Raw genomic sequence first — 22939 nt, 5'->3', positions numbered from 1 at the left:
CAATTTCGAACGAAAAAAATATGCGTTGTCATTAAAAAAAAAAATTATGTCATCGCTGCCGTAAGTGGATTATCGAAAAAAAATTTTTCCACATAACAAGGTGCCCTGGATCAAATCAAAATCGACGGGTCTCACCGTTTTTCGAAAAAAAATTGTTTAACGAAAATATGAATTTTATGCAGAACTTTTTTACCACGCTGTATATTTGGACCCATTCAAAATACTGCTAGTGTCAGTTTTTCTGTAAGTTCTGTTTCTTCTACAGCATAGCTATAAACAGGACATGGTTGCACAACAAAATAATTAAAAAAAAATTAATAGGGAAACAAATTAGTCTAGTTTTGTAACAGCTGTTTTATTTTGGCGAATAAATTTTTGCTTTTTTATTATACATAGTTACCCTTTCCTACTACCCTTAAATGTAATGTAAGTAAATGTTAAGAGTAATATTTCAATCAAGAAAATAGTACTTGCGTGTTGTTATATTTACGCAGCACCACAAAAAATGAATCCATCCGAATATAAAGACATTGTTCCTGGGTCAATTTGTGTTTTGACCCTAACATCAAGACATTCCTCTAGAAAGCACTTTTCGAATTTTTGAATCTAGTAAAGCTTTCGACAAAATTGAATTAGACAGGCTTGTTGAGGTCAATGTAGTTGACAACTTGTTGAACTGGATGAATCATATCTAACCGACAGATCACAATATGTTGAAGCTAACGGATTTCTGTCACACTTCACTGTGATATTCTCAGGAGTGCCTCAAGGATTCTACTTAAGACCTCTATTGTTTATAATTTATGTTAATAATATAAGAGAATGGCTTAATTATTGTAGTCTTAAGATATGCAGACGATTTTAAACTATTTTTACCCATTCGTGGTTTTACTGATTGTCTAAAATTTCAGAATGATCTTGACGCTTTTGTATTTTTTTATGAAAACGGCAATTTGTTTATTAATATCGATCAATGGCACATCATCCCTTTTACTCGAAATAAACAGACTCTCCTTTGTCAATATAGTTTCAATTGCTTAATTTATGCAATTATTTACCTTCAGTTTTCCCTCGTGTTCTGTAAAGAATTAAAAAAATACATATTATTTTAACACAGTCGTCAAAATCCCTTTTACCACTGGCGGATAATGTGTCTTCCTTTGCAGGTGCTGTCCCTTGGCGCCGACGTCCTACCAGAGTACAAACTCCAAAACCCCAAGATCCACAACTACACCATCCTCCACTACAGCCCCTTCAAGGCCGTGTGGGACTGGATCATCCTCATCCTGGTTATGTACACGGCGATATTCACGCCCTACGTGGCGGCCTTTCTCCTCGGTGAGCCGGACTTCAACAACCGAAAGAACAAGAAGTACAGCGAAGACCCCATAGTCATCATTGACCTAATCGGTGAGTGTTCATACGTATTTTATGTGGTTGCGACACGTGAAATATGTATTTGCTATCTAAATTTTCAAAAAAGTAATTGTAAGTCTTAAGAGAAGTTATTCTAACTGTTTTATACTTAAAGGGAAGGAAGGTTTACTTCCGATAAGCTCAAATATAAAAAAAATGATACAACTACTCTCTTGTAGTATTTTGTGCGTGGCAGTTAATAAGAACGAACTCATACCAAATCAGATTCAGGTTAATATGATCTAGCAGGTGTTCTTTAAAAGTCTTCGATAATGGATTCCTGTGTTATAAAGAGTTCTCAATGTAACCTGATGGGAAATTTTTGAGCTCCAAATCAAAGCTGTTGAACCAATGGTGTGTTAATCAAATGATGCTCATCTTCAAAGTTCTAAATATGCTCTGCTTATCCAATAATGTCATGATAGAGCACCAAACACAAAATACATAGATTTAAAATGCTCAGATAAGTACTTTCCGGATGTATTTGGTGTTTCAGTTACAGAACATGTGTTTCTAGGGCATTTCAAATTCCTCTTGTTTCTAAATTAATTTACAATGCAGCTACTTAAAATGAAGCAAATTTTCATTGTTGGTCCAAATGAGGTACATTTATCCCTACTAAAAGTACTGAAGAGAGTATTATAAAATCTATAAAGAGACTGAAAGCAAAGATTTAATTTTCCTTTGGCAGACATCTAAGCATTTTAATGCTCTCATAATGAAGATCTTCTTGTTTGTTTCACTTTGATCTTCAGTGTTGCAGAGTTTTAGACAACCTGTTCTGTATATCATAAAAGTTTCTAGACATCTACCAAGCTGGAATTACTACTTTAATAATCATGTCGAGAAAGCGCTATTTTTCATGGTGTTGCTCTCTACTAAACTGTATTAAATTTATAAACAAGCAGCCCTTAAGACGAGTAAGAACGTGCTAGAAACGAATTTAAGGCAAAATCAATAGGCGCCTCTTGAGAAATTATAGCCCGTTGTTTTGTAAAGGGCGACATTTTAAAAACATGTTGACTACCATTGTCTGGAGACATTTTCCCTTATGTAGTTCGCTTGATTAAATTTTACTATTTCTGTTTCCGTTTATTGTTTTCGCGCGAGATTGGTACATACCTTGAAGGCGTCTGTTTATTGCATTTCAAGTTAAAATTAACTCGTCATAAATCACAAAACTTAAATTTATATTATTTTACTTACAGTTTAATTACTGTGCGAAATAATATACTACGGATTTCTATTACTTATTTCAAAGAATACTAAATCCTCGCACTGCTGTACAAATGCGTGTAAATAAATAAATTCTCGTAACAGTAGATGATTATAAACAAATAATATTCAACTATTCATAAGTTACGTATTTGACTTTACTCAGCTTGTTTCCGTCTTTGTCGATACGCAGTATTGAGGAATAAATGCGCAAATATTAATTCAAACAAATTCATAATTTATAAAAAAATATCGCATAAGTCAAACAATATTCCTCGATACCAGAAATCTAGATATTCAATATCTTCCAGTGGACGTCACCTTCATAGTGGACATCCTGATCAACTTCCGGACGACCTACGTCAGCGGGAACGACGAAATCGTCTCCGACCCGGTGCGTATCGCCGTACACTACCTCAAGGGCTGGTTCCTCATCGACCTGGTGGCGGCGGTGCCCTTCGACTTGCTCTTCTTCGGCACCGACACGGATGAGGCAAGTGGGAGCTTGATGATCCAAGACTTTGTCTGGTTTACATGACCGGGTTGAATCCTCGAATGATTTTCTTACCCTGCTCACACTTGGTGCGATGGAACAACTGGTAATGAGTGAATGTTCCGGGTTTGATGACTCGGTTGTTATTGGAATCAAAGAAAAATATGGATTCAAAAAAAAATATCCTACCGAGATTAGTGTGTACGAAATTATCAACGTATTCTATGAGTCTAGGATATAGGCCGAGAAATTCTTCTTAAAGGAGCTAGGGCTCATTGAAGGTGAGCCCTCAACAGTTGTTTTTCCCGATATCTTCTAAACCTTTCGAGATANGAATGTTCCGGGTTTGATGACTCGGTTGTTATTGGAATCAAAGAAAAATATGGATTCAAAAAAAAATATCCTACCGAGATTAGTGTGTACGAAATTATCAACGTATTCTATGAGTCTAGGGCATAGGCCGAGAAATTCTTCTTAAAGGAGCTAGGGCTCATTGAAGGTGAGCCCTCGAAAGTCGTTTTTCCTGATATCTTCTAAACTATTCGAGATAAAACAGTAAAATTTGGGACTGAGTATTACTGTTATGTTACAAGTCTTACAGTAAAAAAATATTTTCCAATTTTTGTCATATGCGCCTCAAACTGAGAAGGAAGTTGCGTAAAACAAAATATCTTTTGGAATTGATTTCTCCGTCTATCTCCAAATAAACTTTTCCTCTTATTTTCGTCATAGAATGCGCCGGTAAAACACCGCACACTAATATTTAAACGCCCTGTATAATTGAAAAACAAAGGACAATCCGAAAGGGGCTTCTTGGTTTACATTGATGCCTCAGAAGTATCATTTTGTTCCATCGCACTCTCTACCGGCGCCAACTGTCTACCGGTCAATAGGATTCAGTCCGGTCGTATAAACAGGCTGACCCCTACCGAAGAATTTGATGTTCAATGTTGCATTTTGGTGAAATGTGAAAAATTGAATGCTACGTGTTTAGTCGACCTTCATACCACTCGTTGTTTTATTGTTGTTGTTTGAGGACGTCTTGTAGTTTAGGTGTCATAACTTGACAGAAAAAAAGCGTTCGCGACTCCGTATGCTTTAAAAAATATCTGATTGTGAAAAAAAAACATACAACACAACAAAAGTTGCAGCTCAAGGATATTTTAATTTTACCTAAATTTTAACTTTCCTTTTTCTTCTTCCTAATGGGCTCATTTGTTTTTTTTTAATTCATATTCAGAAAATACACATTGTAATTAATTGGTCTGCAAATAATCAGTACTTTTTTCGGCACAATTTCCCCTAAAAATAATCAATGAAAACAGAGCAAGCAAATCGCATGGAAAACACGTTGTGACGTCATACCACACCTTGGTGGGCAGCCAGTCGAGTGGTGTGACGTCATAAATTCCTGCGACCGGCTTGGATAAATTAAATATTACTGAAAGAACCCATTTGACGAGATATTATAGAAGTTACAAGTATATTTTACGACTAAGAATAAGCACTCTATATCGTCCAATTCGAACAAACATGTATTACTGTTGTGGGATACTACGAGTACTTTCCAATATCCCGTACAAGTATAATAAATTTACGGGCCATAAAAAACGCCGGAATGGGTTTTAGTAGCCCAACTCGTCATATATTTTCGTACGAAGGTTCAGAGGATGGCGGTGTCAGCCGGCAAAGGTAGAAATTGATCGCGCTGCTAGAAACGGAAAGGGGGTAATAAATATCAGATTTTGAAAGGCGATATTTCAAAGTATGTGACTGAATTTTATGCAAGTTTCGAGTGTTGTATAAACGAACAGTATGTGAAAAATTAGTGTAAAACTCAGAAAAAATGTGTAATAAGTATCTACTGTTACCAAAGATCGTTTAATTATGACGTTTGGTTTTTCTCCTAAGCGTTCAAATTGAGGGGCTAATACATTTATATACAGGGTGTGTTCCACCTAAGAGGTATTCTTCTGTAACTCTGTAACTGTAACATTGATATAAACATGGTTTTAATAAAAGTTATGTGGGATTATGTGGGCCATGTAAAATATTAACCAAGGCTTTCAAAAATCCAATAATATACAGGGTGTTTCATTTAAAATAACAAAGTTATGTAGCGTCCACGCGAAATGAAACAACCTGTAAAGCTAAAAATATTTTCTTTACTTGGCCCACCTGATTCCACGCAACTTTTATTAAAACCATTTTTTTATAAATTTTATAGTTGCAGAGTTACAGAAGATTCGTTCTTCGCTGAAACGCCTTGTATAGTAAGTTCGCGAACAATTCTCAACCTTGCCCTGTGTTTGTCTTTACAACAGAGAATTAAACTGTAATAAACAGAACGCACATATTGTTTCCCCGATTTCGCTTTGCTTCAAATTGTTGTGTAATATATCAAATACGTGCTGACAAATTATGTCAAAGGTAGTAATATATTAACTACGCTGTAAACAGTTAAATTTGGTTCTATGATTTCCTCGAAGCTGATCGTCATTTGATGTGGTTATATGCAAATATACCTAGTTGTACTTGAAACCAGAATAAACCAGTTCGTATACTATTTGATTGTCAGGATTTTCTTTTCAGTTTATGCGAAAGACAATGCGGTACCGAAATATTTTTTAAAGCATACGAGTCGACCCCGATTGAAGATTCACTTCACTAGTCATGTTTTGCAACATTAATGAACTTGTTTTGCCAGAATTTTTTTGACGATAATTTTTTAAATGAAATTTAATTCTTTTCTATAGTTGGGCTTGGATAAAGACGAGGTAGTCTATGAATAGTTTGTCGCTTATAACGAGACAAAAACTCCGTTGGATCCTGTACGTATAAGTCTGTGCTTTACTTGAAACAATGGCTTGCTATTGGATGTCCATTCGAACACTCCTAACTTTTACGAAGCGAACACGCCTTTCATTCTAATAGTAGTGTTCGATGGGTTTAATATATGTGTTTACTTTTTTATACGATAGGTAATATAGGTCGCTGTAGTTTTTTAGTGGATGTTGAATGAGGTACTGTTAAATTACTGTTTACCAATATATTTACAAAAAGAGATAGAAATATTTTACTAAATCGTCATTATTTTCTTCAATTTCTAAAAATTTGATAAAGTTGATTAATTAATATTTTGTCATATTATTTACGCTTAAGTTTTGTAAAAATGCGTTTTACCTCATATTTAGAAAGTAAGTTGAAACAACAGTTGGCTGTAAAATATTTATAGTTTTATTTGGCCAAATATATCTCTTGATATATTTTACCGTTTATTCTGAAAAGCCAAAATAAACAACTCGTTACCTCGCGCGTTACCTTTAATACTTGTAATTTTGTATGTAAAGCACTAAAAGATCTCGAATCCTTCGTGCTATTGAAATCGAAATTCTGGCGGATTTTTTGTCTCGACCCTACAATGCATTTTTTACTATTTCCACAAATATATTTGCTTGTTCTATCATTTCCTCTAAATGTTGTGACTGCACGTCTAGCTGGCATGTCTTGCTTTTTAGAGAAGTTTTATTATATTATAATATTTTAGTATTTGATATTAATATTGATAGCTGACAAATGGTGATTTATAAATCTCCTTTTATTCCGCCTTACTTCCTTGCTATAGTTATTTGAATGGGACACAATGTAAAGGTAAAATATCTTACAGAACTAGAAAAACTATTGATCCACTTATTCACATGTGTATTTTAAAGTATTATTAAATTAAATTTAAAATTGTTAAACAATTCGTTGCTATGAAATACTTTTAGTCACAACAATCTGTCGAACTTTTTCAGCCGTACATATTTTTATATCGATGTTGAATTGTTATTCCGGTTGCCCATTTTCTATCCGCAGGTCTTTTCTTATCTAGATTTTTTCCCGTTCAAATACATTAATGACAAGAAAGTAAATCGCGATGAAAGGAAAACTGTAGATTGCCCTGTGCAAGTATTATCATAAATGTACGATCCTTTCCTGTAAAGTGTAGCCCAATTAGATACATCAGCATTGTTATCCATCGGTTGTTATAGAAAGGCTGATAAATGCTCATAGTAGAACTATATAGACATATAAAATAAAACTGTGGTTTGTCCTGGGAAATAAACCATACTATTTCCGTGTATTTTAACCCACTGGACACAAATTATTCATTTTAGGGTTAGAATCACACTGACGAGACATGACATGGAACTGAAATCGTTATTGCACTGTATTTTCTTCTGTTTCTGGAACCTGAAGTTTCTTTTGTTCCATAGTATAAGAATTTATTCGTATATGGTCTAAATGCAAGAATCATCGGGGACGTCGCTTAAAGAAATTATTCTTCAACGTGTTTTAATCTCGTTACCACACCCAAAGTTTGTTTGAGACCTTTATCATTGAATTTGTTTATACACTATTGGAAAATCAAACGAAAAATATCCCTTTCACTATACTATCCTAGAATCTTTGGGATATGCCCTGTAAGGGAATGCAAGAAATGCAACTTCAAATACATCAATCGACTCAACGATGACAAAGCAAAGGCAGCTTAGCTTCCAAGTAGTTGTCGAAAACTTCTTGGTAATAATAAAGGTAGAGAGTTATTGTCTTGTTGATATCATTCAAAACTTTAGCAAAACTAGATGATGAAGTGGAATTTCTCGTATTCTATTCCAAAGTATTCTACATTATAGTGAAGAGCAAGAGTTCACAACAAAAAATAAAAGGAAATATTATTTTTGTGATGCAAACATTCTAACATAATGGTTAGAATTTTTTGGAAACAATGGATCTTTAAAACATTTTTGCGCCATAGGGGCATATAAAACTGCATTATTGATGGTTTTGTGTTCATTTTAGTCCCACATGGAAGTATTCTGATCCAATGGAACAAAAATGAAATTCAATCCAAACAAAAAAGAATGCAAAGCAACAAAGTTTTCGGTTTCCGGGACAAACCGAAATATCAATGCTGAGGTAATAAATTTGGGACAAACTGTATTTGGCGTTTGAAACTGTTTTTATAAATATGAAAATGAAATACCCCATGGTAGTAGTTATAACAGATGTTTTGTCTTGTTTTTCAAAAATTTGTTTTTTGGTCATTCTTTAATATAAAATAATTATGCATTACTATTTGTTACTTATCTATTTCTAGTAGCAAAACTGGGCAGGACAGATTTTCGCGATTGAAAAACGTAGAAAATTCATTTTTCTGACCGATATGATAAATAATTATAAATAGAATCTTGCTTTTGCCGCTTTTTCGACATTGTTTGAGATAACTAATCAACTTCTTTCCTATAGCAAGACAAGACAATGTCTTGTGCCTTTAAAACGAAGTTTTGGAAATTACAGTTTTAATTAAACTTATTAGAAACCTTTATTAAATGGCTTTGACGACAAAACAGGCCATTCGTAGAAGTAAGGTAGCTGTTATATTAATTAATTTTTATGAGTTTTCCTTTTGTAAAAGATGAAATTAAGTTCTTTCATAAAAGGAAACAGAAGAACAACTAAGTCGTCCTACATCTGTTTTGTTATATAATTTTCCTACAGAAGTAAAAAAAAAAGGCAAAGCGAATACTGCTAACTTCTTCCTACCGAACAAGCTTCTTATAGTAGTCTTTTTTATAAATTAATTATTATGACCACAGTAGATTTTTTAATACATATTGAGTAGTTTTAATAATTGGTATAAATATTATACAGGATGTCCCAATATCCGTGTACCTGGAGTTATCACAATTTCCTGCTATCAAAAATAATCAGGTTTAACTAAACTCACCTATATCCTAAGTTGACAAAAAATATATTCTTTGTTTCAAATAACTTTGTTAAGATAACTATGCAAGATATTATGGAAATTTGATACACTAATGTGAATTGACAGTGAATTGACAGCTGTCAACGGTCAATTTGTCCAATTTGACATGAGAATTGAATTCAGCGACCTCAAAAACCCAAACTCTCAATGTGAAAAGATGATATTTACTTTTATATTCCTCGTTGACAGTCAATTGACAGCTGTCAACTGTCAATTTTGCCAATCTGGCATGAGAATTGAATTCAGCTCCCTCGAAAGCCCAAACTCTCAATGTGAAAAGAGAATATTTACTTTTCTATTCTTCGTTGACAGTGTATTGACAGCTGTCAACGGTCAATTTGTCCAATCTGACATGTTGAATCCAGTGACCTCAAAAACATTACCCTATATATTAGAATAATTAAAATATGCTTTTGACATCTGTAAATAGTATTGAAAATGAATGGTCTTGCAACGGATCAGGGGAGCTTTGGCAGCTCCGTAGCTGCCAAAATGTTCATTTTGGCACTTTGTGCCCATGGAGACTTTTGTTCAGGATGACAAAATCTACAACATATCAAAAATTCAGACAATTTGACAGAAACCCAATTTCCATAAGATTATTACGGGGTCCTTTCAATAAAATCTTATAAGGCGTTTCAAAATTAGTTGAAAGCTACATTTTTTTTGTCGACTTTAATACCCTCTAGCGGCTAAACTAAGCAAGTTAGGAGAGAGTACATGGAATATTGGAACACCCTGTATTTTTTAGTATCAATACTTGACTTATTGCGATTTACTTGGTTTATTGTTTTTATTAATTATTTATCTTGGCTATTTCAGTTTCTGTGTCACTGCGCATTTTGAAACTTTAATATAACCAATTGGATGATCTGATGATAAATCAGTGTATGTATTTAAGAAAATGACCGTACTGGTTGTTTTCAACACACACCAAAACATATCCTAAAAATTACAACCCACAAAAATTAAAATATTGCTACACAACTACATTAGAGAGTAACCTTTACAATGTTCCTGGAAAATTGTACCTCTGGGTCGAGATTCAGAGTCTGTCTCATGCCCACCAATCACTGCTACAATCGATATAGTAGAAGTCAACCATTTTATAATGACATCAGTACCCTCCAAGCTTTACAACTTTTTACTCCACATCTAGGACCTAAGAACAAAGTGCTACAATGCTGCCTTGTTTTTATATTACAGACAACGACGCTGATAGGTCTCCTGAAGACCGCGAGGCTGCTACGGCTCGTGAGAGTCGCCAGAAAAATTGACAGGTACTCTGAGTACGGCGCAGCGGTGTTGCTGCTGCTCATGGCCACCTTCGCCCTGATCGCCCATTGGTTGGCCTGTATATGGTAAGTTATACACTCGGTATCAAGCTGGGTCACTAGATGAATTGAAACAGCTCCCAAAAAATTGTGTGACATCCTGTATGTTGTGGCTCACTTCCAGGTACGCCATTGGTAACGCGGAACGTCCGATGCTTCATTCGAAAATCGGGTGGCTCGACATTCTGGCCAACGACACCCACCAGCCTTACCTTCCCAACAACACTGGCGGACCCAGTATAAAAAGCCGGTATGTGACGGCACTGTACTTTACCTTCACGTCGCTCACCAGCGTAGGATTTGGCAACGTGGCTCCCAACACGGACGCGGAGAAAATCTTCACTATCTGCGTCATGCTTGTCGGATGTAAGTACTCTTATATGTCCAGAATAAATTAAACCCAAAAGTTTAATCTATGTAGTAATCTACAAATATCTAACTTCACAGTTACAAGTCACTCATGTTCAGTGAGTTTCATAAAATACAAACCACTCATCATCACTAGTGAGTCGCTTATACCTTGTGATTTATGAGCTACAGACATTCATATCTTATGAGTTACAAGAGTATCAGTTTAAGAACTACAGCTATACAGATACTTATGAGTTTCAAGACAATTTATTAGTTACAACTCACTAAATACTGTTAAGTTACAATCCACTAATGTTTTATGAGCTTCTACTCACTATCATCTTATAAGCTAAGTATACTTCTTTAATGATATATGAGTTACAGGTTACTAATAGCTTATATGCTACAAGTCGTTGACAATTCACTATTGATTTCTGAGCTACAAGCATTGGCAACTAATGAATTACAACCTCATCTATAATTTGTGAGCTACAAATCGTTAATTAGTTGTGAGTGGCATATCGCTGATCACTCAATAGTTGAAGAACAACTTTTATAAACTTCAGATTCCTGATCTATTACGTGCAATTCACTAGTAATATTTTAGTTACAAGTCAACGTTAACACTAATGTCTTATGAGTTGTAATTTACTAGTGATTTATGAGCTACAAGTATTAATAACTAGTAATTATTGAGCTACGAATAAAGTAATTCATTATTACGAGTCATTAACGCGTATGTTCTTGGAGTTGCTAATACTTTGTGGAGTACTAGTGATTTATGAGCTACAGACAATAAAATCTTATGAGTTGTAAAAGTACTAGAGGTTTGTGAGCTACACTACTACAGTTACTGATTAGTTATTAGTCACAAATCAGTGATTGTTAGGTTGCAAGCCCCTGGTATCTTACGAGCTTCAAAACGCAAATATTTTATGAGCTACAGACATTGGTATCTTCTTATGAGTTACAAAAACACAAAAAATGAGTTATGAATTACTTCACCAGTGAACTACGTATATAATAATTCAGACAATAATATCTTATGAGTTACAAGAGTACTAGAAGTTTATGAGTTACACAAGTACAGTTACTTATGAGCTACTGACGAGTTATTAGTCACAAATCGCTAGTGATTGTCAAGTTGCAAGCCCCTAGAGTCTTACGTACTTCAAATCGCAAATATTTTATGAGCTACAGACATTGGTTCTTATGAGTTACAAAAAGAAATAGTAGATCATGAGCTACACAAATGCAGTTACTTATGAATTTCACGACATAATTTATTAGTTACAACTCACTAAAGACTGTTAAGTTACAATCCACTAATGTTTTAAAAGCTTCTACTCACTATCATCTTATAAGCTAGGTATACTTCTTTAATGATATATGAGTTACAAGTTACTAATAGCTTATATGCTTCAAGTCGTTGACAATTCACTATTGATTTCTGAGCTACAAGCATTGGCAACTAATGAATTACAACCTCATCTATAATTTGTGAGCTACAAATCGTTAATTAGTTGTGAGTGGCATATCGCTGATCACTCAATAATTGAAGAACAACTAGTGTTTTATAAACTTCAAATTACAAGTCAACATTAACACTAATGTCTTATGAGTTATAATTTACTAGTGATTTATGAGCTACAAGTATTAATAACCAGTAATTATTGAGCTACGAATAAAGTAATTCACTATTACAAGTCATTAACGCGTATGTTCTTGGAGTTGCTAATACTTTGTGAAGTACTAGTGATTTATGAGCTACAGACAATAAAATCTTATGAGTTATGAGAGTACTAGAGGTTTATGAGCTACACTACTACAGTTATTTATAAGTTACTGATGAGTTATTAGTCACAAATCAGTGATTGTTAGGTTGCAAGCCCCTGGTATCTTACGAGTTTCAAAACGCAATTATTTTATGAGCTACACACATTGGTATCTTCTTATGAGTTACAAAAACACAAAAAATGAGTTATGAATTACTTCACCAGTGAGCTACGAATATAGTAATTCAGACAATAATATCTTATGAGTTACAAGAGTACTAGAAGTTTATGAGCTACACAAGTACAGCTACTTATGAGCTACTGACGATTTATTAGTCACAAATCGCTAGTGATTGTCAAGTTGCAAGCCCCTAGAGTCTTACGTACTTCAAATCGCAAATATTTTATGAGCTACAGACATTGGTGTCTTCTTATGAGTTACAAAAGCACAAAAAATGAGTTACAAAAGCAAAGAGTAGATCATGAGCTACACAGATGCAGTTATTCATGAGTTTCGAGACATAATTTATTAGTTACAAGTCACTAAAGACAATCCACTAGTATTTTATGAGCTTCCAATCACTATCATCTTATGAGCTATACTTCTTTAACGATATGAGTTACTAATAGCTTATAAGCTTCAAGTCGTTGTCAATTCACTATTGATTTCTGAGCTACAAGCATTGGCAACTAATGAATTACAATCTCATCGATAATTTGTGAGCTACGCATATAGTAATTCATTGTGAGTTACGAGTCACTAACGCGTATGTTCTTGGAGTTGCTAATACTAGTGATTTATGAGCTCCAAACAATAAAGTCTCATGAGATACAAGAGTACTAGTTTATGAGCTACACAAGTACAGTTACTTACGAGTTACTGATGAGTTATTAGTCACAAATCACTAGTGACTGTCAGGTTGCAAGCCTCTAGTGTCTTACGAGCTTTAAATGTCGTTTAATGAGACATAGGTTATTAGTGATTTGAGACAGAATGTCACCGAGTGAGATATTAGTTTTATTTACTTAATTTTTCGTTCTTTACAAAAAACATTTCACAAACTATATAACGGTTCTTAACGTTATATTATCTGTTATACAAGCTGTAGAATGTCGAAGTACGTACTTACATCGATAAAAAATTGTATTCAAAGGCACTCGCTGAAGTGAAACTAATATAATTGCCTCTGATCCTCTCTATGGGATGTAACCTTTGTCCGGCATTGATTCCAGACGTTGCTATCGGAGTTTACAGTCAATTTGCATTGCTAATATATTTCACCATCATAAAATTCACTCGGATACTACCTACGTACTATTATTTATAGGATTATGTATGTTTTCCGCTATAAAGCTGTTGCAAATACAAACCATTAACACGGGTATAAAAAGTTTTCAGATATTACAATGAAATAGCTCAAATTCCTTCATTTTTTAAAATAACTGTAACGACAAGTAGTTTTAAACTGTTAATATCCCTAAAACAGTTGAAAATATTTAAAAAAACGCTCGATTCTCAGGAAAAAGACTTGCAAAGAAAAGTTATTTCCTCTAAGATCTGAACCAATATCTTCCTTTCCAGCTCTAATGTACGCCAGCATATTTGGCAACGTTTCGGCGATAATCCAGAGGCTGTACTCAGGCACGGCGAGGTACCACACCCAGATGCTTCGGGTCAGGGAGTTTATCAGGTTCCACCAGATCCCCAACCCGCTCAGGCAACGCTTGGAGGAGTACTTTCAACACGCCTGGACGTATACCAACGGCATCGACATGAACTCCGTGCTCAAGGGGTTCCCCGAATGCCTCCAGGCCGACATCTGCCTGCATCTGAACAGGAATCTGCTCCAGAACTGCAGCGTCTTCGACGGAGCCAGTCCGGGATGCTTGAGGTGAGAACTAAATAATTTCTCGCAAAAACACGACGAAAAATTGCTTGTCGTGTGTAAAAAGAGAGACAATCGATGCTGCCAATCATTAGTTTTTTCCTCCATATTCAATTTCCAGCTTAAGCGTTTGCTTTCATGTCGTACGCGTGTAAGTTGGGAAATCTTATTTCCGCATTGCTGGTGAATCTAATTAAATTTAAGCGTACCGTAACTGATGTTGAAAGTTCAGAGATCATTGTTGTCGAATGTTATTCGATTGGGCCAAGAATTGGTTGAAAACAGCTTTTCCAACGTTTTACGTTCTCACGAAATCAAACCAAAACACGCGTGACTGGCATCCTTTCATGAAAACTTTTACTGGGTCCCCTCAAATGAATGTAATGGTCAACGAAACAAAAAAGAACAAATGAAGCATGATACCAACCATACCGGTGGGTTCGAATCGACAAACTTTATTTTGCGAATTCGTGAATAACTTTCCGGTTGTATTTTAAAATTATTCTCCGCTAATTTCACTTCGCTTGGCAATTAAAAATGAATAAGGGAGTATTTTGTTAGTATAATTCACACAAATGGATGAGCAAGTGTTTTATGGTTGGTTTATAAAAAAGTATTAGTCCTAACTTAGCATTAACTTAACCTTAATCTTAGTCCTAAAAATTTAAATGTACAAAATGTAATGTATAGAACTAGGGCAAGGTTAAGATTTTTATAAACCGATACATTACATTCTGTACATTTAACTTTTTAGAACTAAGATTAAGGTTAAGTTACGGCTAAGTTAGGACTAATACTTTTTTATAAACCAGCCATTAATGGTGCGTTTAGCTGGATAATCGGAAGCGGAAAGCACAACCAAAGAAAAATAAAGCAATCACAACAGAAATTATAAAATTATTTGATTTGGGTAATTGAAATCCGGTTGATAATTGCGGCAGACGTTTGTTAAAGGTTGAAAATATTTTTATCGGAAACTGTCATCAAAAGTCGACATTTTCGTAACATTTTCAGTTGACAAAGTCTTTTCAACATAATGAATTGCCTCAATACTATGAATGCATATTCCTGAAAATTTCTTAATTACAAGTGTAACTCTGGCACTACTCCTACCGTATATAAAAAATTAGATTACCACATAATAAAATCAATACCTAGATGGATTCTTCCCGAGCGGAGCTCTCGACCTTTATAGAAGTTAAATGCAAGCGGAGTTCCCTCCCGCTCTGATTTATAGCATTCAATATCTCCCCGAGATTTTTTTTTGTAACAAGCAGTCTGAGTGAGACAGATAAAGCTTGAGCGATTCTGTGCAAACACAATAAATTACTGTCTGGCAGTTGAGAGGTGTAATGGCTTACATTTCTTTCGATACCGTGTTAAAAAATATGTATTCAATCATTCTTCCAACTTTCTTGACTATTGAGAAACTGAATACTGCGTCTACACAGTCGAAGACTTGTATTTTCGTGACTAAATAAAGTACTATAGATTGGAATTTGTTGAAACATTAACAATAATTTGATAACCAACCTTATGAAAAAAATAGACCAAGAAAACTTCTACCGAGTTTGTTTGTATTGCATTTTCTGTTTTCCATGAATCCTCACTACACTAAAAACCAACACACCCCATTAAATTTTTAAATTTACTTGTTGAGTAAATTACAACGACACTGTTAGTGTTCCATATCCTGCTACCATTTTTTAGGCTATTTTTCGGAAAATTACTTTTTTAAATCTGCTTAGCCTTAGTCACTCAATATCCCCAATTATCAATGACAATAACCCCCAACCAGTACAGAATTTGCCAGTACAATTCCTTTAAGCGAATAAATCACGGAATCTACGGTTAACCAAGTTGAAAACTCATCTAGTTCTCCTAGACGCGCAGTTCCATTGTTTTATTTCGCATGGATTAAACTTGTAAAGTTCCCATCTTCGTATTGTTCATTAAGCTGGGATGAAGCGAGGTCGATTCGTCTCGTTTTCGCTTCACTGGGTCATACAGGGTGATCGAGAATGATTGACCGTGCCGCCTCATACTGATTTTTGATGTGCGGCATACCAGTTTTTGATACCAATACTAGAATCATGAGCGCAGGTTGAGGGATTTTAATGGTAAACAAATAATTACGTTCAAACGTCAAATAAATTAGGTTACTGTCAAAATGGAAATTCATAATAAAAATATCAATTATTTAACAAAAATCAAAGTTATTTCACAAATTAAGCAATACTGATGGACCAATAAATGTTATTATTGTTATTATTATTAAAGAGGATGACAGAATCAAATGTAGGTTTAGCCTAACTTTTCCAAAATTCTTATTTCATTTACAATTAGAAAAACTTTTAAATCAAAGTTTGATGTAGCTAATTTTGAATAACGACTGTAAGTGCTTCAGCGATTTTATTTTTAAAACGTTATGAGTTAATTTTAAAACAGAAGCACTATTGTGGCTACATTCTTGGCATCTAAGACGATTCAGCTATACAGCGATACGCTGCAAGCTGCTGTTTTTCATCAAAGCAAACTGCTGTATGCTTATAAGACGACTATTTTGCAGCTACTGCTTTCACACTTCTGAATATCCAGCGCAAGCGATCCAGCCCAAAAATTTATGCTGAACATTTTAGTTAGCTGTCGAAATTCAGGAAAAGTGTCTTAAAAAAATTTGCTTCAAGCAAATGCAAGCAGTTGGAAGTGCTTGATTATGTTAGATGGTAGGATTGTCTGTATGACCGAGAGCAATAAACAACAGTTACATGCAATATATAATAACAGAGTAATTGGAATTTTTTCACATTTTATTGAATATTTTACCTTAAAATTACATAAAATCCATAAAAATATCTATATTTTTACAATAAATGTTCAATATGATGTCCATTGTTGTTCAAGCAGGTATTAATTCTTCTTTTCATATTATTAAATACATTCTGTAAAACATTTTGTGTAATACTCCTAATTTCGTTTGTAATTGCCTCTTGAAGTTCTTCAATCGTGTGTAACCGTTGAGCAAATACTGAATTTTTTAAAAAACCAAATAAATAATAGTCTAGGGGTGTAAGGTCAGGAGAACGTGGTGGCCATCTATCTCGACTAATTATTCGATCATCATAATACTCTCTAATCAACTCTAAAGTTTCGTTAGAGGTGTGAGCTGTTGCGCCATCTTGCTGAAAGTATCCATGATGGATTTCATCGTCGTGAAGTTCCTCAAAAAATGGTAACAATATTTGCTGCCGATATACCTGCCCAGTTACATTTTCACGGAAAAAATATGGTCCGATTATTCTTCTACGTGACATAGCTACCCAAACACCAAGTTTAATAGGGTGCAGAGTTGTTTCACGCAAAATATTAGGGTTTTCTGTGTTCCAAGAGCGATAATTTTGGGAGTTTACGTACCCACTTAAATGAAACCACGCTTCATCAGAAAAAAATGTTAGATCTAGAATATCGTCGTCATTCAGATTTTCGTTAAACCAATTACAGTATTGCACACGTTTTCCAAAATCTAACGGAAGTAGTTCCTGCACAACACTAACTTTATAAGGATGAAAATGCAACTTCTTTACTGCTTTATGGCATGATCCATATGATATTCCTATAAACAATTTAGGAATAATGATACAAATTTTAGAATAAATATTTGTTATTAAGTACCTGTTTGAGCAGATAACCGACGTAGTGATTTGGTTGGACTAGCTCGTAAGCGGTTTTCAACATCTTCCAAGACTTCCTCTGTAAGAATAGACTTTCTGCCTGGAGATTTTCCTCTACAAACACTTCCAGTGTTATGGAAGCGTTCCACTAATCTCTTCACGTGTCTCGAAAAAATTTCATAATCAATTTCATCATTTGGAAATTGTTCTTGAAATTGTAAATGACACGAATTCATCGAATATTTCCAACCATTACCATTGTTTTGTCCACTACGAAAATAGGCCTCCAGAAGAAATTTATCATGTTCTAATGAAAATGCCATGTTAACCTAAATTAAAAAACCGATTAGGTTAGAGAACAACATACGCAATAAATTAATTACTCACGTATAATATCCACCTACTCTAACTGTAGTATTGAAAAATACTGTTTTATAATGTCGCAAAATATATCAGGTAACAACAAAATCTACAAAATAATATTCAAGCCAAAAAAATCCGTGCGCCAATGAACAGAATGTCAAATTGTGAAATCGCCACAGAACACCATGAAATTGCACGGAAAAAAAGTAATTTTAGCAAACGGAAATCAGTTTTGATAGCAATTGAGACAGGGTACGTTCAGAATCCGGTCAATCATTCTCGATCTCTCTGTATAACGAAGACTAGTGACCCTGTGGCTGCACACATCCTACGTTCTGTGTTAGAAAGGTACATTGGCAAAAGAAAACAAGGAAACAACGCCTCTTACAAATAAAAATTCCAAACATCGACGGCATTTAATAAAGTGTGGCCAGCAGAACTTTTTATATCCATTCGTTTTCTTGTGACTTATCACTATCACAGTGTAATACAGACCAGGAAGGACAAACACTTTTTTATAAATAGATTTTATAGTCATATTGAGAAGGAATAGATTCTTCTCTGTTCTGTGGGTCCGTGAGAGCGGCGGGATTTTTAAATTTCTTAGAGATATTTGTACCTTTACATGCGAATTGCTACGTTGTTTTGAATAAAATTGAAACAAACTGATATCACAATATAACAGATAAAATGATTGGTTATACTAATAAGCTTTTGTTGTTCCAGAGCATTGTCGTTAAAGTTCAAAACTACACACGCGCCGCCTGGCGACACTCTGGTGCATCGAGGTGACGTACTGACGTCACTCTACTTCATATCAAGAGGTTCTATAGAGATATTAAGAGATGATATTGTTATGGCAATTTTAGGTAAGAATACAACTTTTTTTTCAATAAAACAACTTTTATGCACATTTGTTGCGCTTATTATTGATAATAATCTGCACCTACAAAGGAAGATTGTGTTCTTTCGCACTAAATGACGTCACAATGTGTTCTTGCTTGTTTGCCTTCTTAAAAATCTGATGCTTAATGATCTCGAAAAATTTTCATCGTAGTTTTCAGGCGTCCTATACAGGGTGTTTCTGAAATAAGAAACCCTATATAGTTTGTAAGTTAATAGCTGTCACATTGACAGGTAGGATAATATTTTCACGTTAAGAAAAATTGACGTAAACCCTATGACAACCTTGTGGAGCCTTAACAACCAAACTACTGTCTGTTTCAGGTAAATACGATATTTTTGGAGAAAATCCATGTTTACATCCCACATTGGGAAAGTCGTCGTGTAACGTTCGGGCCCTGACCTACTGTGATCTACATAAAATTCATAGGGACGATTTGTTAGACGTTCTGGAGCTTTATCCGGAGTTCTACAACCATTTTCTGAATAATTTAGAGATTACTTTTACTTTAAGAGATGTAGGTATGCCCCGACCGCCCCGCTTCCCCCCCTCACTGACGTGTCGTTCTTTCAGGAAGATCAGGCTGGGGTAGCTCCAAGAAGGTCGTTCTATCCGAAGGATAAGGAGAACAGGTATTTCAGGGGCGTGCCGTCTGCCAAATCGAACGGGGTCTCCAGTAGGGGAAATTCCATGAACGGCAGACAGGAGTCGCAATACAGCGACGAATCCGAATCAGGTAAAGAAATTGCTGTGAATCCGTCGTGTACGTACTAATTATTTTTTTAACAGTGTAAACAGAAAAAAGCCATTAAATAAAGTCGTACGTTAAATTATAAACGGTCAACGTTAAATTATGTACGTTAAATAACAAAAAATTAACTTTAAATAAATATTAAACTCTTACAATACACTGGACGTTTATCACCGTTAACGTTATATTTAAAGTATGAACGTTAAAAATTTAAAAAACTGAGTGATAAATGTTAGATAATATGTTAAAACTCACATTTCACTTTTAACATTAAACCGTAAGTGAGAACGTTATTGAAAATGACTCATTAATGGTAATATTAACCGTTAAATTTCTTGTTTAAAACTGAATCTTAGAAAAGAACGTTATACACATTGAACGTTAAAATGATTCAATATATTTTAATATAAACTTCAACAAGGTCTACCATCATATGCATTACAAACAACTTTATTTTTGAACGTTCAATATTGTACGTTAAATTGTGAACGAGAATCATGTTAAATTTCATAAAATAGACGTTAGGTGCGTAAACGTTAATTGAATTATTTCTGCCAGGTGTTTAGTCATCACATTTTCTTTAACGTTTTATAATAGACACTCACAAATTGCTACTATTACGGCGCCCCTTGTTGAAATATACGTTACGTGCAACTTTATTTCTGTACGTAAAATTGTGAACGTTCAATTATGTACGTTAAACTAAACCACATTTAACTTCATATAATGTACGTTAGATATCAAGAAATAAACGTTATATTTAGTAGAGTTATCTAGGTAAATTGCAGATACAAATGTCGATAGAAAACCCACACTGATATTTGACATTTTATCGTAATCATTTACTAATACGCGTCCACTTGACGTAAAAATGATTATGTTTTAAACGTTATTTCAGTCACCCCACGCAAATAACATACTGATACTCATAAGTCAAGTGAAAAGAACCATTATCCCTCTGTTAAGGGGATCTCTAATCATTTATGAACGTTAAACGGTGAACGTTCAACTGTGAACGTTAAACTGAACCACGGTAACTGTACGTTAAACGTAGAAATGGCCGTTAAATTTTTACTACATTTAACATTAACTGAGGATACTACTGATACTACTAAGTCAAGTTCAAGAATAATTAACGTTAAATAGTGAACGTTCAATTCTGAACGTTAAACTGAACCAGAGTCGTAGCACATTATACGTAAAAATGAACGTTAAATTTTGACTACTTTGAAAATCAAATGAAGTTACTTTACCTTAAAATACCAGTTCAAATGTTAACTGAAACGACATATTAATATTAATATTAAACATTAAATCATATAACGTACAAGGGCACGTTATTCGGTAAAACTAACTCGTTAATTATTACGTTTTAAATATACTTACCTTCGTTAAGTTACAAGTGATGTTAACAGCTACTAACCAACGTGCCGACCTCCGTACCGACATACATTATATACAACTTTATTTTTCAGAAGACTATTTCTTTATAGGGCATGGGATCCTCGAGTTTTCAACGGAAAAGGCGGGACAGGACGTCACGCCATTGAACCTGGACTTCGGCGAGGAGAAGAGGAGGTCGTCAACATTAAATTCCATAACAGGTACCCTTATACACTTTTTCATCTAATTTGTTTGTGCCCCTGAACTCGATACGACCAGCAGCATTTTTTATGTGTAGACAAATGCATCGCTTATACAGCCCCGTTATTGACAACTCTTGACAATGACGCTACTTCCTGTAATTGCTTGACTTGCCCTTGTTAGGAAACTTTTCTCATTAAAAGGTAATAATTACTTCGTCTGGTTTCTAGCGTTCGAAGTTTAATAATAAATAGAGGAGTCCCGTAGCATTCACAGTTGCAATTTGAAATATTTTTAATGATTGCAGATATTACGCGAGACTTCTGTTATTTGATTTTCGGTGCTATTTTATTGTTTATACTTTTGAAAATTAATTTGAATTGAAACAAGCAAGTGCAAGATCTAAAGAATTATGAAAAGTGTGCAATTTTCAGTGAAAGCGGGAAGTCCTGTCATTGTCAAAATAATAGACACCCCCTTTTCCGTGTTTGGCAATTTCACATATCTACATTAGAACCCCTTTGTACGTTTAATATCTCAGACCATTTTTTTAATACCATCGTTATTTATCTCATATTTATTGTTAACGACACAGCTGTTTCTAATTGTACGGGTATCCCACTTCTGATTCGCGATCACTTCTTCCCGCCCTCGGTAGATACGCCACAACGAACAGTTAGTTTGTTGTCAGAAACTTGTATGTAATATCAATGAAAATTAGCTGTTACAACTTACAAAAAAATGTGTACCTATTATCTTTGTCTTGAAATTAAATTAAATATTTATTGTACATACATTGTACAAGGGAGCTAAGGGAAGTTTTGTTAATGCTATCTTTACAATTCGCGTGTTGTTATGTACAGAGCGTTTTCTGCATACATGGCATAGCTTCAGGAAGATTATTCTTGGATGATTTTAGATCCAAACTTCTTATAGATCACGGGTTTAAATCTAGTGATCTTCAAAATGCATGCTCTTGAAATTTTTGGAAAATATCACAAAAAATCATGTACGGTGTAGTTGTATCCATTTGATGTGCAAAAGGTTTTGCTATGCTACCACACAAGACCATTCAATTCACTACTAGGGAACTGTCACCACCTCCAATTCTCTCTTTTACATTATAAGGTTTAATAGACCAGTCAAATTGTCGAAAATACCTCGTTTTTGCCAAAAATTTCAGTAAATGAAGACACGTAGATTCCGTAGAATTGAATGAACGACTTCATCCCAGCTGAATGTTAGGGCTTCATTTTCAAAATGGCGCACAGTGGGGCAGAATCCCAAAAAGCTGGCCAAAAGTCAAAAAATAAAGTTTCTAATTCGGTATTTTTACTATTGGATTGGTTAGAGTAATATCCCAAGTCTCAGAATTCCCTATACC

The 22939-nt window shown here is 34.5% G+C and overlaps 1 protein-coding gene across 1 annotated transcript in view; it reads left to right on the top strand.

Moving 5' to 3' along the window:
- LOC108905918 (potassium voltage-gated channel subfamily H member 6) overlaps positions 1 to 22939 on the top strand; it is a 306966-nt gene that overhangs the window by 267810 nt on the left and 16217 nt on the right. Inside the window, exons 10-19 of the mRNA XM_023456077.1 lie at positions 1167 to 1410; positions 2943 to 3124; positions 5881 to 5901; positions 10143 to 10297; positions 10395 to 10636; positions 13979 to 14288; positions 19043 to 19185; positions 19544 to 19737; positions 19794 to 19956; positions 21465 to 21575. Coding sequence (XP_023311845.1) covers positions 1167 to 1410; positions 2943 to 3124; positions 5881 to 5901; positions 10143 to 10297; positions 10395 to 10636; positions 13979 to 14288; positions 19043 to 19185; positions 19544 to 19737; positions 19794 to 19956; positions 21465 to 21575 — 1765 coding nt within the window. The remainder of the gene's footprint in view (positions 1 to 1166; positions 1411 to 2942; positions 3125 to 5880; positions 5902 to 10142; positions 10298 to 10394; positions 10637 to 13978; positions 14289 to 19042; positions 19186 to 19543; positions 19738 to 19793; positions 19957 to 21464; positions 21576 to 22939) is intronic.

This window comes from Anoplophora glabripennis, unplaced genomic scaffold (assembly GCF_000390285.2).
Source record: "Anoplophora glabripennis isolate ALB-LARVAE unplaced genomic scaffold, Agla_2.0 scaffold255, whole genome shotgun sequence".
In the NCBI taxonomy this organism is placed as follows: Eukaryota; Metazoa; Arthropoda; class Insecta; order Coleoptera; family Cerambycidae; genus Anoplophora; species Anoplophora glabripennis.
Note: the sequence above shows the minus strand (reverse complement) of the source record. Positions and strands in the feature narration are given on the sequence as shown.